This window comes from Colobus angolensis, unplaced genomic scaffold, assembly GCF_000951035.1.
Source record: "Colobus angolensis palliatus isolate OR3802 unplaced genomic scaffold, Cang.pa_1.0 Scaffold174, whole genome shotgun sequence".
Classification (NCBI taxonomy): Eukaryota; Metazoa; Chordata; class Mammalia; order Primates; family Cercopithecidae; genus Colobus; species Colobus angolensis.
The window spans coordinates 823,668-839,543 of record NW_012114866.1 but is presented as its reverse complement, the minus strand read 5'-3'; the positions used below and the strand labels follow the sequence as shown (position 1 = coordinate 839,543).

At 35.5% G+C, this 15,876-nt stretch overlaps 1 protein-coding gene across 4 annotated transcripts in view; it reads right to left on the bottom strand.

Annotated features, from left to right (window-relative positions):
• Positions 1–14,879: 14,879 nt before the first annotated feature.
• NOX4 (NADPH oxidase 4) overlaps positions 14,880–15,876 on the bottom strand; it is a 163,209-nt gene continuing 162,212 nt past the window's right edge. For 3 of the 4 annotated variants that reach the window (XM_011938471.1, XM_011938469.1, XM_011938470.1), the window contains one exon: positions 14,880–15,418. In XM_011938471.1, coding sequence (XP_011793861.1) covers positions 15,298–15,418 — 121 coding nt within the window. In that variant the 3' untranslated portion in view covers positions 14,880–15,297. The remainder of the gene's footprint in view (positions 15,419–15,876) is intronic. The other variant, XM_011938468.1, reaches the window with a different exon arrangement.

The following is a 15,876-nucleotide window of genomic DNA, read 5'->3' as shown; positions in this document are numbered from 1 at the left end:
CCAGGTGTGTGTGATTGTTTGATGTGTCTATACATACCTGGTAGTAGCATCAAGGAAAAATCAAGGAAGTAATTACATTTAAACTGATCTTTCTGGTTATTCAAATGACTGGTGCATCTTAAATCAAGTTTTGAAGACCAATACCAAAAGAGTGTGCTGAGAATTTTAAGTTCGTGTCCTTTGGTAAAAATGTAGCTTTTCTAGGAAAAAAAAAAAACAAAAAACACCAGCTTTCCTGCCCTTCAAACAACTACAGGTCACCGGGGTGTGCATCTTCTAAAACTTCATTTTGGTACAACTTAGTTGATATCTAAAAAATTTTTGAGTGTAGGCACAGACATTAAGTAAAAAAGAAGACCATGAGCTATAAATACTAAAATGTTTATGAAAACCTTTTTCAAGTACACACGGAAAAAACATTTTTTATTGCTAGTAGTCTAATGTTAGTGGTCTTGAATTTAATGTTACTCTATATTAGAAAATGAATTAACTAGCTGGTGTTAAACTATCTCTAAAACTAGGATGGTGGCCATGGAAGGAGAAAAGGACAGATGCTAGAAGCCTCAAAATGAGAAAATTAAGAGGACTTAGTAACACAAATAATAGAGAGGAAAAATCAAAATTCACATTCAACTTGAAAGTCTGTTTTTTCCCTAACTTTTCATTTTTTTCTAACTAGACTAATAACTAATGTTCTTTCTCTAACTAGACTAATACCTAAATTCTAAGTGCTAAAAAGTAATGTGTTGATTATATACATAATTGTTTCCTTTTAGTTTTTCTTTATAATATTTTCAAGGAAAACTATTAAGATTATTTTTATGGTTCTAAGTACCCCTAACAATACTCAATATTTCCTATTAGACGTGGCTTTTAGGTATAGCAACACAATGAGAATTACATTTAATTTGCCAGTTACTGAGAACTTACTGAAAATCAGAAATTTTGCTAGGACCCAGGGGTGAGAAGATGATTAAGACTATAAAACCATGTACTACTTTGAAGAAATGCACACTTATTGGAGGTGACAGGCAAGCTGATAAATCCCCATGAAATTATAATGAAAATGTAATCACTTCTGAAAAATATTTTAAAAACACACTTTTGTAAATGAGTTTATAATATAGAAAAAATAACAAACTATCCATAGTTCACTACCTTATTTCTTCCGGTTGGTCCAATTTCTTTCATAATTACTGTAATAGATTCCTTTCTATCTTTTCTATGTTAGACATGATTCAAACACTATTACTATATAATTGCCATATAGTTGTCATATACACCCTGGACATGAGTATGTTATTTCAATTTTAATGAGGAGGACACTTGAAGAACAGAGAACTTCCCAAAGTCACACAACTAGTAAAATAGAGAGACCAGGACTTTTATTCATACATTTCTGATTTTACAACCTCATCCTTCCTGCTATCCATACTATTTCCTTGACTTTCAAATTCATCTTTGTCTAATTAGTAAAATTATCATTGTTATTAATAGCATTTAGAATTTATTTTGTGACCCTAGACACCTTACATATTATTGACTCATGTAACCCTCATTCTATAGATAAAAATACTAAAGCTGATAATCATTTTTAAAACATCGTGCAAGGTAACAGAGCTCACATTGGTGGAGGCAGGATTTTAATTCAAGCAGTACGACTTTAAATTTTAGAGAGTTTGTCTCACAAGAAATTGTAACCACCACATTATATGATCAGTTCTGGAATTTAATAGTTCCGGAAAGATACGAATCTATAAAGTCAATTGAAAGAAATCATCAGCCGTCATCTTGACAGAAACCTAGACGCTCCTGGACAAGCAATTGAATCAGCATCACTGTGTCATGTATTGACCTTAAAATTGCTGTCTCAGGTAAACTGTTTATTCTGAATTAAAAAAAAATAAAGACAGGAAGAAAAACTGGTCACTGGTAGTGTATAAAACCATCATAAAGAACAGTTGATGAGGTATATTCTATCTTTCCTAGGAATATAACCTGTTGTTTAGGTTAAGGTTGGAATTATGACATTCAATGAAATGAGATAGGTTGGAGAATGCAAGAAAGATTACTAACAGAAGAAAGAAGACTTTGGAAAAGCTAATTCTACCAACACAGATGACATCTACCACAAGCCACTTTGGAAAAAGGCAGGAAGAGATGGGTTGAGGGGGAGATTAAATGATGAGTTAATGGGTGCAGCACACCAACATGGCACATGTATACATATATAACAAACCTGCACATTGTGCACATGTACTCTAGAACTTAAAGTAGAATAATAATTAAAAAAAAACGAAATAGGAAGAGATAAAAAAAAAGCAAGGAATATTAGGGCTTTGGTGATATTATAATGTTTTAATTCTGTCCTGCCAATCACCTCTGTTTTGTGTTAGGGAACTGACAGAGGAATATACAGTAAACGATATGCAAAGGGGAGAGAAGGTTCTATTAACAGCGATGTCAGTGACTAACTCCAGTTTGGGGTCCTCTGCTAAAGCTAGGTTGGTGCACAAGACTTAAGCAATAGTCTCAAGTGAAACTTTCAATGGTTAGAAAAAAATGACTCCAAATCTGGGGCACTTACCACCCTTAGTCTATCAAATTGAGAAAGGAAGGCAAGGAGAGAAAAGAAGCACAACAAAGATGACAGCAACCTCATTGACATTCTAGCATATGTATGGCATAGAAGAAATGGAAGAGAGAATGAGAATGTGGGATAAGGTCCTGCATCCACTTTTCTCCCAGGAACAAAAGACAATGAGAGATCAAAGTACTAAGGGGCATGCAAATCGTGTCAGGGGTGCCCAGTATCACCTGGGTTTATTAATTCTCTAAGGATACTCAAGGTCTCAGTATAGTCTTACTCACAGCAATGATTTACTACAATGAAAGAATACAAAGCAAAATCAGCAAAGGGATAAAGTGTATGGGGTGAAGTCCAGGGGAAATCAGGCACAAGCTTCCAAAAGTCCTCTTCAGTGGAATCGCATACTCAATTCCTCCAGCAACAAGTTGTGACTTGCATGAAGTGTTGTCTACAAAGGAAGTTTTTTAGATACTCAGTGCCCAAGGTTTGTATTGTAGGTTGATCACATAGGCATCTTGCCTAGCACTTATCGCAATTCCAGAGTCCCAGAAAAAAAGCAGGTGTTCAGTATAAACCTTATTGCTTGCACAAAAGTATTGTAACATTCAGTCATTGTTATCAATTAGGACAGTGAGGATAGTCCTGAAATTTCAAGTTCCCAAATGCCAGCCAAGAGACAAGCTTGCAAGCATACTTTTCTAAGAAGGATATCAGTCTCAGGCCTGGTATATTAACTTTTTTTCTGCACACAGATATATGCATAATCCTTTACACTCAAGAATCATAGCCCTTAATAAATGTGGACCAATAAAAATTTCACACCGTGTCCAAATTATTATCCTCTCCTCTCTATTCTTGAAGGCAGAAGAAAGAAAAGGATGATAATAAAAGCCAACCAATCAAAATAGAAAAGCATCTCTGTCTCCTACAGAAATGCCCAAGTTGGTTCAAAACCAGTAAATGAAGAATAAAAACTAAAAACATAAAAAGTCACAGAATTTTCCTTCCCATTTACCACACCCAGAAAAAAATAGATATTGTCAAGCCTCATTATATGCAGATTCCATATTTGCAAATCACCTGCTTGCCAAAAAGTTTTGTGACCCCCCCAAATTAATACCTGCTGCACTTTCATAGTTATTTGCAGTCATGAGCAGAGCAGTCAAACATTTGCCTCTCCAGGTTGACATTCCCAGCTGAGTCCCAAGTGTAGTGAAGTTTTGTTTAGTGTTCCTAAGGATCTCCAATTAAAGTCTTTTGTCAGAATAAAACAAAAAATCTGTCTTCTTATCTTGTGGATTATATTTAGATATAGATATAGATATAGATAAAGATGTATATAGTAGATAAGCTTTGTTCAGGGATGAGTTCAATGTTAATGAATTGACAATATATATTAAATAAGGTGTCTTTAAAAAGAAACACACATATATAATGTTATATATTAAAAGGTTGATGGAAATTTGATCAGAGGCTCATGGGAACCTATCTGAGAGTAATGGTTTGCTATTCACTAATTCAGTCTGTGTGGCAACTTTATAGAACAAAACTACCATAAATAATGAGAATTGACTCCCCTTCAAACATCACTTCATACACAAAGAACCTCTATCTAGCATAAAGTCACCGGGTTCTGCAGCACATTGTGTATGTCAGGGAGCTATAGCAACCATGGGCACAGAAGGGGCTGTGATTGGGAAGGGCCTCAATGTGCCTCAATGTGCCTCAATGTGCCTCAATGTGCCTCAATGACTCCTCAATGACTCCTCTGAGCCCTGGGGCAGAGAAAAACTCAGAATCAAGGATAATAGGCTAATTCAAGCACTGAACTGGGAACAGACAAACTCAGAGCTTGGATTAATCCAAAAACCCAAACAAATAGATTTTTGCCAAGTGTGGCATTGAACTTTGGGTCTTAAAGTCTGTAGGTGGGTTATTAACCAACAGCGAAAAACAAGGTTCAAGTTTAAAGTTAGGTTCAAGGAAATAGGTGAGGAAAAGAGTTTATATTAGAAAACAAAAGAAAAGATGTAATCATAGTACAACTTCAGGATATAACTGTGGCTCTCAGGGCTCTCTGGCTGTCTGTTGGCTCTAATTTGAAGCACTTTTCTTGTGACTGGCAGATATGGGTTAGAGGGAAGGGGCAACCACCCCAAAAGACAGGGCTTAACAATGCCCACATGGTTATAATATATATTACTAGATATTTTGTTTCAATCTGCTCTGGAAGACAGGTACAAGGTAACTATGCTCTCAGTATTTCCCAAGTGTCCCATTAGATATTTAAAATAAATAACTAAACTAATCACTTCCTACCATCACTATAAGAGAAAATCAAGGCACAGGGACTGCTATTTAAAAATCTCGAAATCTGAGTGTATTTACCAGTCAAAACCTCCATTTATCTTTTATCAAAATAAACACAAATTTAATTTCAGAAATCACCTTGTCAAAATGCATGTGCATTTGAAATCTGTCATAATGAGTAGTTACTCTAAGTGTATTTTTTTACACAATATGTTGGGTCTATATCTGAAATGCAAAGCCAGTTCTGGCATGTATGCTTACATCTCCCAGTTGATTACACATTTATCAGCAAGTTACAAATTTGGCCTCTGCAACACAAGCTACTAGCATAGATTTCTCAGAGATTTTCTTGCCTAATAAAAAGTCTGATGAGAAACTTTTACTGTCACATATTTTCATATTTTTCAGCCCTAGCAAACACATTGTGATAGGTGAATCAATATGAACAAGGGAAGACATTTCATAGAAACTTTTAGTCTTCAGAATTGAGATTTGCATCAATGACTCACTGATTTGTGCATCCTTCAAATATTTTTTCCCCAGTTATCTTTTGTGTTCTTCTCTCATTGGCTACTGCTGATAAGTAATTTTACAACACTAGTGCTATTAAAGTATGCACTCATGACCCCATTGTGACACAAAGCAAATAGTGCACATAGCAAATGCAAGCACACGACTGTTAATCTTGCCTTTTAAATGCATTTGAACTTGACCTGTTGAAATGCCCATTACAGAATGTATGACAGCTTGGAGAAATACAGGGGGCAAGACACCATCTCAGGAAAGCAGACTCTTTGAAAATAAATCACTTGAAGGACTGCAATGTGGTAGGAATTGATTGAGAAAAATGCAGTACCACGTAGGGAAGTAACCTGCTTAAACCCTACAAAACAACTCACTACTTCTAAAAGCTATATAAATTAGAGCTCAGTGGCATCTAATTTAATCCATGAATGACTCTTAAAGAAAATAATGACTAATAATTTAATGTAAAGAGCATAGATTTAGAAACATCAATAATATAATGTCTTGTATTCTGAAGCAAATATATTTTCTTTTTCTTTTCTTTTCTTTTTTTTTTTTTTTTTCAGACGGAGTTTTGCTCTTGTCGCCCAGGCTGGAGTGCAATGGCACAGTCTCAGCTCACTGCAACCTCTACCTCCCAGGTTCAAGTGATTCTCCTGCCTCAGCCTCCTGAGTAGCTGGGATTACAAGCGTGAACCACCATGCCTGGCTAATTTTTGTATTTTTAATAGAGATGGAGTTTCACAATGTTGGGCAGGCTGGTCTTGAATGCCTGACCTTAGGTGATCCACCCACCTTGGCCTCCCAAAGTGCTGAGATTACAATCATGAACCACCATGCCCAGTTAGCAAATACATTTTCATACTGCTGATGTAGAAACGCATTTCAACTAGGTATAGCCTAGGCATATCTTAGGACCTAAAAGTGACCACAGTCATATATACTGAAGCACTTTTACTCATCCTATCCACTATAAAATTACCAGTTCTACTGAGAGTCAAAGTCAACATAGAAACACAAGACATAATGATTCTCAGAGAGCATTTTTAGAAAAAAGTCTGATCTGCATTTTACTGATGGGAAAAGCAGTTTTCAGATGGTATCAGAATACTGGTCTCTAGGACAGGGCTGATGGCAAATGGCTCATATCCTACCTTGGTAAATGTCAGGCACACCTGACAGTAACTTTACTATTATTCTTTATTTTACATAATTGGAAGATTTCAAAAAAGGGAGATTGTGATGTGCTGGATAAAATAAACAAAAATCTGTAAGCAGGAGTTTTTACATGTGTGTAAATATGTACTGTATACTCAATGTTTAAGTAAAATTGACTCCTCAATGATCAAACATAAAAACTCAACACTTAAACTTCATAATGAACATATTATGTTTTATTAATTTTCTGTGCAAATATATAGATGATTTTAATATTTTTAAATTATATGAATATTTAATGTTCCAATCTTACTGGGAACAATTATGAGACTTAAAAATAATAACAAAAAACAAACCAAAAATAAAACCCAAATCCCAAATCCAGCATGTTAAATTTAAATATCAGAATTCTATCATTCCTAATTACATGTCCTGCTGTAAGAAAAATCACAAAAGTGTTGAGTGGCTTGGAAATTAGAATATTTTCAAAGTGTTTCAAAGGAGCAGTTCTTAAATACTACTTTTTTATTATCTTCACATGTAAGACAGGTCCTTCTTTAGGATGAAAACAACACTATGCTGTTCTCAAAATCCTAGAGAAAATTCTTGATTATTATTGCCAAAACTGCATAATTCCCAATGAAAAGAGATTTTAAGTATGTTTGAACAAATTTTATTTGTTTCAATTGTAAGCACTGTGTCATGTTCCAAAACAATAAAGGTTTTCCTACATACTATGACTTTACAGCAATAAAATTATATACAAATGTATGTATATTTTCAATTATTTGTGAATATTGAATTTGATTTAGTGCTTTCTCTTCAGCATTGTATCATGCCACACTTCCATTTAACTAGATAACAAGGATCAAATACCAAACTTCGATTGCTGAGCATCTCACACTTGGATGGGAGGACTACACTTTCTCTAATTGCAAACCTGAAATTGTTGAATGCTATGAAAGCTGGAGGGTGTTCCTACACATTATTGTAGAATTTCATTTTAACTCAAGAGATTTTTTTTATAATCCACCATAAAAATACACACATGCACATACACACATTATTTAAATATAAAAATCTAGAAAATACCATGAGCTTTGAGGAAAACCCACAATGTAAAATATCTCCAGTAAGAGTAAGAAAACTATACATTTACTTCATTCCCATCTAAAAAAAAAGCAGATAAAATGTCTTGCATTTTTCATAAATAGAAGGATTTCTAGTGCTAACACATAGGTCTTGAATTTAATTCAGTAGAATATCTCACAAACACTGAAAGTTTCCTCCATCAAATCTTAAGTGGGATAACTCATGTTACCCTCTGCAATTCCTAACTTAATTTTCGTAAGTCAATACAGCTATCTCTAGCCACTCTGGGCCTGGTCAAAACTAGCTAAGAGGAATTCAGAAAACATAAACTAGATTTCACAAAAGACTTTCTTTGTGGAGAGCGGAACAAAGACAGATAATGGTGCTGGTTTGCTGTGGGTGTTTCCCTACTTGTCCAGAAAATAAAATTAAATAATGAATCTTTCAGGTACAATGGACTGCAACTCATAAAAGTCTGAGTTTTACTTTCTTACAACAGTGTTTGATATTTACTCTGTTATCAAAAGCCTACTAAGGGAGATTTGCCTAGGAAATCTCTCCCTTCACCGCACTTCTCCTCCCCTCTTCCACATTTTTGCCACATATCCCTGTCAATTAAGCAGAGGTAGATATTATTCCCATTTTTACGTAAGTGGTCTAATATATTTCATGGATGAAGTCTCCAAATTTTCTGATTTCTCTTTCAGAAGCCTATTTACTTCATAACCATTGAATGTGGCTGAATACAATGGTAACACTGGCACGCTCTCAGGGTTGAACAGCATGTCATCCAATTGTATGCTTAATTTTTAAAGTGATTTCTACTTTTCCCACCTCTAATTTAATTAATTAATTTATTTTTTTATTTTATTTTTATTTTTTGAGACCAAGTCTCGCTCCTTTCCCCCAGGCTGGAGTGCAACAGCACAATCTTGGCTCACCGCAACCTCTGCCTCCCAGGTTCAAGGGATTCTCTTGCCTCAGCCTCCCGAATAGCTGAGATTACAGGTGCCCGCCAACATGCCTGGCTGACTTTTGTGTTTTTAGTAGAGACAGTGTTTCACCATGTTGGCCAGGCTGGTCTCAAACTCTAGACCTCAGGTGATCTGCCTGCCTTGGCCTCCCAAAGTGCTGAGATTACAGGTGTGAGCCACCTCGCCCGGCCTTAAAACAAATTTTAATGAAAAGAGAAAAAACATATAATATCCTGCTAATGCCTTTCGGTAAACAGATAATTGTTTTATTTAAACAAAGGTGTAATTGCACCTGGTGGGCACTCAGTTCTGCCATTAAAGATGCCATGCTGACTCAAGAGATTATATTTTCCTAAACCTGTTAGTCCCTGGGAACCTAAAGAATAAACTTTGCAGCACATCTAATCACAGAGTGTAGGGTATGTCCCAGGCCATGTTCCAACATACGTGTAATAAGGTATTTTACATTTCTTTGAGGTTCTGCTGCAGACAAAAGCCTAGAAAATTTAATGGCTTTGTCTTTAGCCAATGTGTTGGCTGCAGTAAATTTTTAAGCAAGTAAGCAAAGCTCCTGTTTGATGCACTGTGGATATTTCTCACCACTAAAATGAATTACATAGTCACACAAAATTGATGCTAGGTTCAAGTGAATATGCTGATATAAGTAAATATATATACTTTTATGTTACAACAGAGATACTGTATATTTCTCAATGTCTGCAATTGTTAAGAAGGTTTTCATTCCCTGGGTGGAAGGATAAGGGTTGTGAAATATGACCTTGCAATGACAGAATGTTAATGCATTGTGTATGTTACTAAAGCAGTGCATGGCATCCTGGCCTTCTTTATTGCTATATATATTAAAGTATTTTGCAGTGCTGGCTCTCATCTAAGTGTCGGGGTCTTCTCTAGGTCAAACAGCAGCTCATCAATGCTTTATTTCTTAAAGAACCTAGATATAATTTTAATCTAAGATAAAGCTTCTTGCTAAAAATCTAATGTCAGTGAAAATGTGAAAGGTTCCCTAAAATCTAGCCAAACATCACATTCTTTTACATTCTTCCAAACCAGAGAAATAGCCAGTTTACCAAGTATTTGAGCATCTTTTGAGTTATAAAAGGAAAAACATTATTATGTCCTGATGTATTAAATGATTTTGCTTTCTCTGACAAGTTTTATTCCTCCTATGAGACATTTCTCGCCCTTCCTAGTTCCGAAATGTGAATTTTAACACTTTGGATCAGGTTGTTGGTCTCTGTTCCAAAGCAACATTAAACTTCCTGTTAATTTTTATAAAAGATCCACACGGCCTTTTTTTTCTCTTATAATAAACCCCTATTTGCTAATTATTAGATGTTTTCTGCTTTTTCTCTTTAGAAAACTTAGTTTAACTAGTCTCTGCAATTGTGTCCTTTGAGAATAAAGAATATAATAGCATAGAATAGAATAAAGAGTCTTACAGAATAGAATAATAAAGTTAGCGCAATAGAGAGGATATTTAGAAGAGAAATAACAGTGAGTTCTCATTGTCCTGAGGTGGCTGAAGTAAATGTCAATCTCATTACGTTTGATTTCATTTATTTCCTGTCTCACTAGTTTACAAAACGCTGACTCTTTTCTCCTGGACAAAAAGTGAGTTATGATCATGTGAGTAGTGAACAATAGTCATTTGTTTTGACACCAGCTTTTCCTGGGTGGTTAGAAACCTGGTGAAGTTATGATTTTCATCTATGAACTTGAATTTAAAATTATAGTATTAGCATTTCCTAGAAACTACATTACAGATTTCTCCAATGCAAAACTCTGGAGAACACAATCCCTTTACCACAATTATCATACTTAAAAACAGGTATATGAAAATTTTTTTTAATAGGCAAAACATATAAGACTAACACATTTAGAATAAGAAGATAGATTCAGAAGATAGATTTTCTGAATCTGAATCTGGAATTAACACTCAGTATCTTATTTTCCACATGACACTAAATAGGGTTTAACAGGGAGATTCAAACTCACAGTGCAAGATATTTTTATTAGATGAAGATTTCATGGGGAGGTGAAGAGCCTTTCAGTAGAAGAGATTTAAAAAATTGAACTCCAGGCTGGGTGCAGTGGCTCACGCCTGTAATCCCAAAACTTGGGGAGGCCGAGGTGGGCGGATCACAAGGTCAGCAGATTGAGACCATCCTGGCTAACACAGTGAAACCCTGTCTCTACTAAAAAAAATAAATAAATACAAAAAATTAGCCAGGCGTGGTGGTGGGCACCTGTAGTCCCAGCTTCTCGGGAGGCTGAGGAAGGAGAATGGCGTGGATCTGGAAGGTAGAGCTTGCATGAGCCAAGATCACACCACTGCACTCCAGCCTGGGCGACAGTGTGAGATTCCATCTCAAAAAAAAAAAAAAAAAAAGAATTCCAGGCTCAGCTCTGCTACAAACTCAATAGATGACTTGTAGCAATTTTGGTCCTCAGTTTTCCCAATTGTAAAATAAGACTACTTCTACCTTCAGTATTTTATTTTCAGTAATATAACTGTGTATGGAAAAAGTCCTAGTTAGCACAAGAAAAGGAAATTTCTTAAAGTGAATAGCAACTTAAAAATTTTCCCCTTGGTTTGTTTAGAAAACTCACTTTTTGGCTAGTATAACCATCCTTAAGAAACAGAACATTTTTTCTTAAAATTTCTTCTCTTTTATATAATGAATATTCTTCATCACTAGCATTATCTGTTAATGACAACAGTCCATTTGCCGCCAGTGAATCTCTTTAACAATGGCTCATAACTTAAATCCATCACCCGCTGTGAATGCTCCAAGTAAACACTGATTTGTGGGTTTATAAATCACATGGCTGTGTAGATTAAATTGATTCAGACTGTTCCTTGTCTACATTGCTTTTATGCTGTTGTTTTAAATGCCTAGACTACCATAGTCACCCAATTGGCATTTTAAAGTCACTGAATGAAGAACTATCAAGCATTTCACTTTTAACTTGAAATTTTTAAAAAAGCAAATGAAGTCCCAAATGTATGTATGTATATGTATGGATTTATGTAGTATATATGTATGAGTGTGTGTGTGTATGAATCATAGTTTTTTAGAATTATTTATATGTAAAAATGATAGCCTTCCCTTGCATAAATCAGGTGGTACAGCAAGATTAAAAACCGATGGAAAGTCCTACTGAATTATTTGTTTGGTAACATATAAAGAGAACGCCCTTGTCCACAAAATAAGTGTCTTGGTATAATCCTATAGAAATTGGTAGTTTGGGCCAGGAGTGGTGGCTCACACCTGTAATCCCAGCACTTTGAGAGGCCAAGGTGGGAAGATCACTTAAGCCCAGTAGTTTGAGACCAGCCTGGTCAACATTGTGAAAACCATGCCTCTACTAAAAATACAAATATTGGCTAGGTGTGGTGGTCTGTGCCTGTAGTCCCAGTTACTTGGTAGGCTGAGATGGGAGGATCACTTGAGTTCAGGAGGTGGAGGTTGCAGTGAACTGAGATCGCATCACTGCATCCCAGTGTGGCTGGAAGACCCTGTCTCAGGAAAAAAATTTAAAAAAACAGACAAGAAAAAGAAAAGAGGTGTATGAGTAGAAAGACCTATAGCAATAGCCATTTTGTTTAGAGGTTCTTAAACAGGTGTGCTTCTTTTTGGAGTGTGTTGTTAAGTTCCCCAAAATTGTAGGGATGTGCTGTATGTCATACTAAGCATTTTAATCAGATTCTCAAAAGGATACACTGTCCAAAAATTAATAAAATGATACATTTTAGTCTATGTATGAGAAGTAATTTGACTTAGTCACACCATTAGCCTGCAACAACATTGATAGTTCCAGAATTCAAATTCCTAACGCTTCTCATGCTAGTGTGCACTCAAATGCTAATTCCTTTTTTTTTTTTTTTTTAAGTCAGAGTCTCACTCTATTGCCAGGGTTGGAGTGCATTGGTGCGATCTCGGCTCATTGCAACCTCCGTCTCGCCTCCCCGGTTCAAGTGATTCTCGTGCCTCAGCCTCTCGAGTAGTTGGGACTACAGGCACCTGCCACCATGTCTGGCTAATTTTTGTATTTTTAGTAGAGATGGGGTTTCACCATGTTGGCCAGGTTGGTCTTAAACTCCTGACCTCAAATGATCTGCCCGCCTCGGCCTCTCAAAGTGCTGGGATTACAGGTGTGAGCCACCACAGCCATAGCCCGCGCAAATGCTAATTCCTGAAAAGCAGAGTGTGTTTCTTAAACTTGATCATCTTGTGAACAAATGTTACTGCTTTATTTGTTCCAAAGTTATAGTGAGCTTATAGAAATTTCAAAGACACCATTTCAATTTTAACATTTATTGCTACCAAAATTAGTGATTTAAGGCTTATATTTTAAGAATGATCCGCAGAGAATTAATCTCTCAGAATAAAGTAAAGTTCTCTTAAACATGCAAGATGAAACCCTGCAGAAGCAAAGATGACCTCTGTTTAATATTTAACATTTGAACACCTAGTGGAACTTAAATAAGCAAGGAGGCTCATCTGGAATGGCAGACCAACTTTGAAACATCATCTTTCTTTTGAAAAATCTTCTACCTGTTTTATTGAAATTAGGTGCCATAATATAATCACATGAATAAATTATGATCAGTATAAAGTCAGTATTGCACATTAAGTCTGGATTAACCGAAAGTTTCTTTTTACTAGTTCTTTCTGTTAAATGTTTTCATGAAAATTCTTTTTAATCTAAAACTGTTGTCAAGACATACCAGTTATTAAATATGCCTTCAGAGCTAAATCTGCATGAGCATTCCCCATTTCCCATCCTTTTCTTGGATTCATCTGCTTTCCACAGAAAGGAGAATTTCAAGGAGAGGAAGAAATATCTACAAGTAAATATCATTCGATGTGGGTTAGCATGCTTGATTGTTATTGGTGAATTACAGCAAAAAAATGACAGTAGCATCTATCATGTTGTTTTCTGTAACATTTTAACAATGGTAAGATAAGTCACACTGCTGATTTCAGCAATGTGTTATATTTGAAAGCAATTGATAGCTGACTACTAAATAAAATCACTAAATTGTATGAATACCTTAATTCTTTTTTTTTTTTTTTTTTTTGAGACAGAATCTTGCTCTATCACCCAGGCTGGAGTGCAGCAGTGCAATCTTGGCTCACTGCAACCTTTGACCCCCGTGTTCAAGCAATTGTCTGCCTCAGTCTCCTGAGTAGCTGGGATTACAGGCAACCACCACCGCACCCACCTAATTTTTGTATTTTTAGTAGAGACGGGGTTTCACCAACTTGGTCTGGCTGGTCTGGAATTCCGACCTCGTGACCCACCCGTCTTGGCCTCCCAAAGTGTTGGGATTACAGGTGTGAGCCATGAATGCCTTAATTCTTAAGATAGTAATGGGGAATATTGTTCTGAGCCAAGAATGTGATAGCCAGGGAACATAACTTTATAAGATCACACAGTGTAGTTCCAACAGCGACTTTAAACCCGATAGCTCCCTATGGAAACTCAGGATACCAAAAAGTGCAACAGTAATATTCTGGATTCTAAACAAGTTTGAATAAGGATATCATATTTCCTCTTACTTAGAAGGTAAAATACAGGTTTTACTAATCAACAATGTGACTAGACTTTCAGTATCTCCATCATAAAGCAATGTGTGACAAAGGAGATAAATCTTATATTCAGTCCCTACTGACAGACATGATGTCCTTTGGTCTCAAAGTGCAAATTAACTAAGTATCCCAAGAGGCTACAGCCTAAGACAAACTCTACCTGGGAAAAACAAAACAAAACAAAATAATAATAATAATAGAGACAAAAATACTGAAAAAAACAAAAAGGTATTAGTATGTATATCCCTTTATAATTTATAGTAGGAATATTTTCATTACCATGCAATAGTGTTAAATTAAATAAAGATGAAAGGGACCTATTAAATCACTATGTCTAATGCATGCTAAGGGAAGGCATATTTCCCTGGAGAGAGGAATAAAAAGAAAAAATATATATAAAAACAGATACTATAATAACATTTGAGGAAGGTTCAGTTAGCATATAGTCTTCAGATATCAAATAGAGGTATTAGCATAAGTAGTGGAGACAATTAGATATTGACACAAAGTACCCGCATCAATAGAGTCTTGTGCTGTGTTTTCAAACATCTAATATATTTGCCTGGAGCGCTTGCAAATTAAAGCTACTCTGTTTATACACAACATAGAAAATGGAATTTGAGCTTCAATGAATTTTTAATTTTGTTCAATCTTGCATTTGTTCAACCAAAAACAATTTAAAGAGGAACATGACGATCAGCCTTAGATTGAGCAAGTTCAGCTCCTCACTAGGGAGTTCTTGAATCCACCATAAAAATCAACAGTGTGCATCTAATAGTTTTCTTTTAATTTGAGAACTGAAAAGTGAATCATCACATCAAATATTCTTCAGGGTCTCTTTTGTTTCTAGATTAAACATGTAATGTGACCTGTCATCTCGCCACATTCTCACATTTCCATTTTAAATAATCATAAATAAGAAAACCTTACTATTCTTTGGCATAACACAGCTGTTTGATTCTGCTGAGTTTCAAAGTCTTAGAAATTGCACTCATTCCTTCTTTAGAGTCCTGCTTCATGGCAAAAGTTTTCAGCTGAAAGACTCTTTATTGTATTCAAATCTTGTCCCATATGAGTTGTTCTGGTTACTTAGTTTATGGAGAGTCTTGGATAGTGAATTGGGTCCACAACAGAAAACACCAACTGTTTTCCTAGAACAAGAGAGGAGGAAATAGAAAATCAGGTGTAAAATTAGGCAGAATGTAACAAGAAATATGCTTTACTATCATGGTTTAAAGTATTAACAAAGTCAATATCTTGCTGTTTTACATATGGAAAACAATTTTCTAATTATTTCCAAATGTAAATGACAACCAGGAAAATATTTTATTTACCTCATATTTTTCATTCTAGAATTTAGGGTAATTCAAAGAATGTACCTATGAGCACAAATATGCTTATTATCAGGCAGAGATTGATTAGTTTGCCTTAGTCTTTTCATGACTTGTCATTGGTGAAACCAGCAACTTCATTAAGAGCAACAATTGATAGATGTCAATTGCTAAACAGCTGACCTCTGAAGAGATGTTCAGTTCACACCGGACAATGTAAATTCTTCTTTTATTGTACACTTTACACATAGTTATCTAAAATCCCTACATGGATTTGC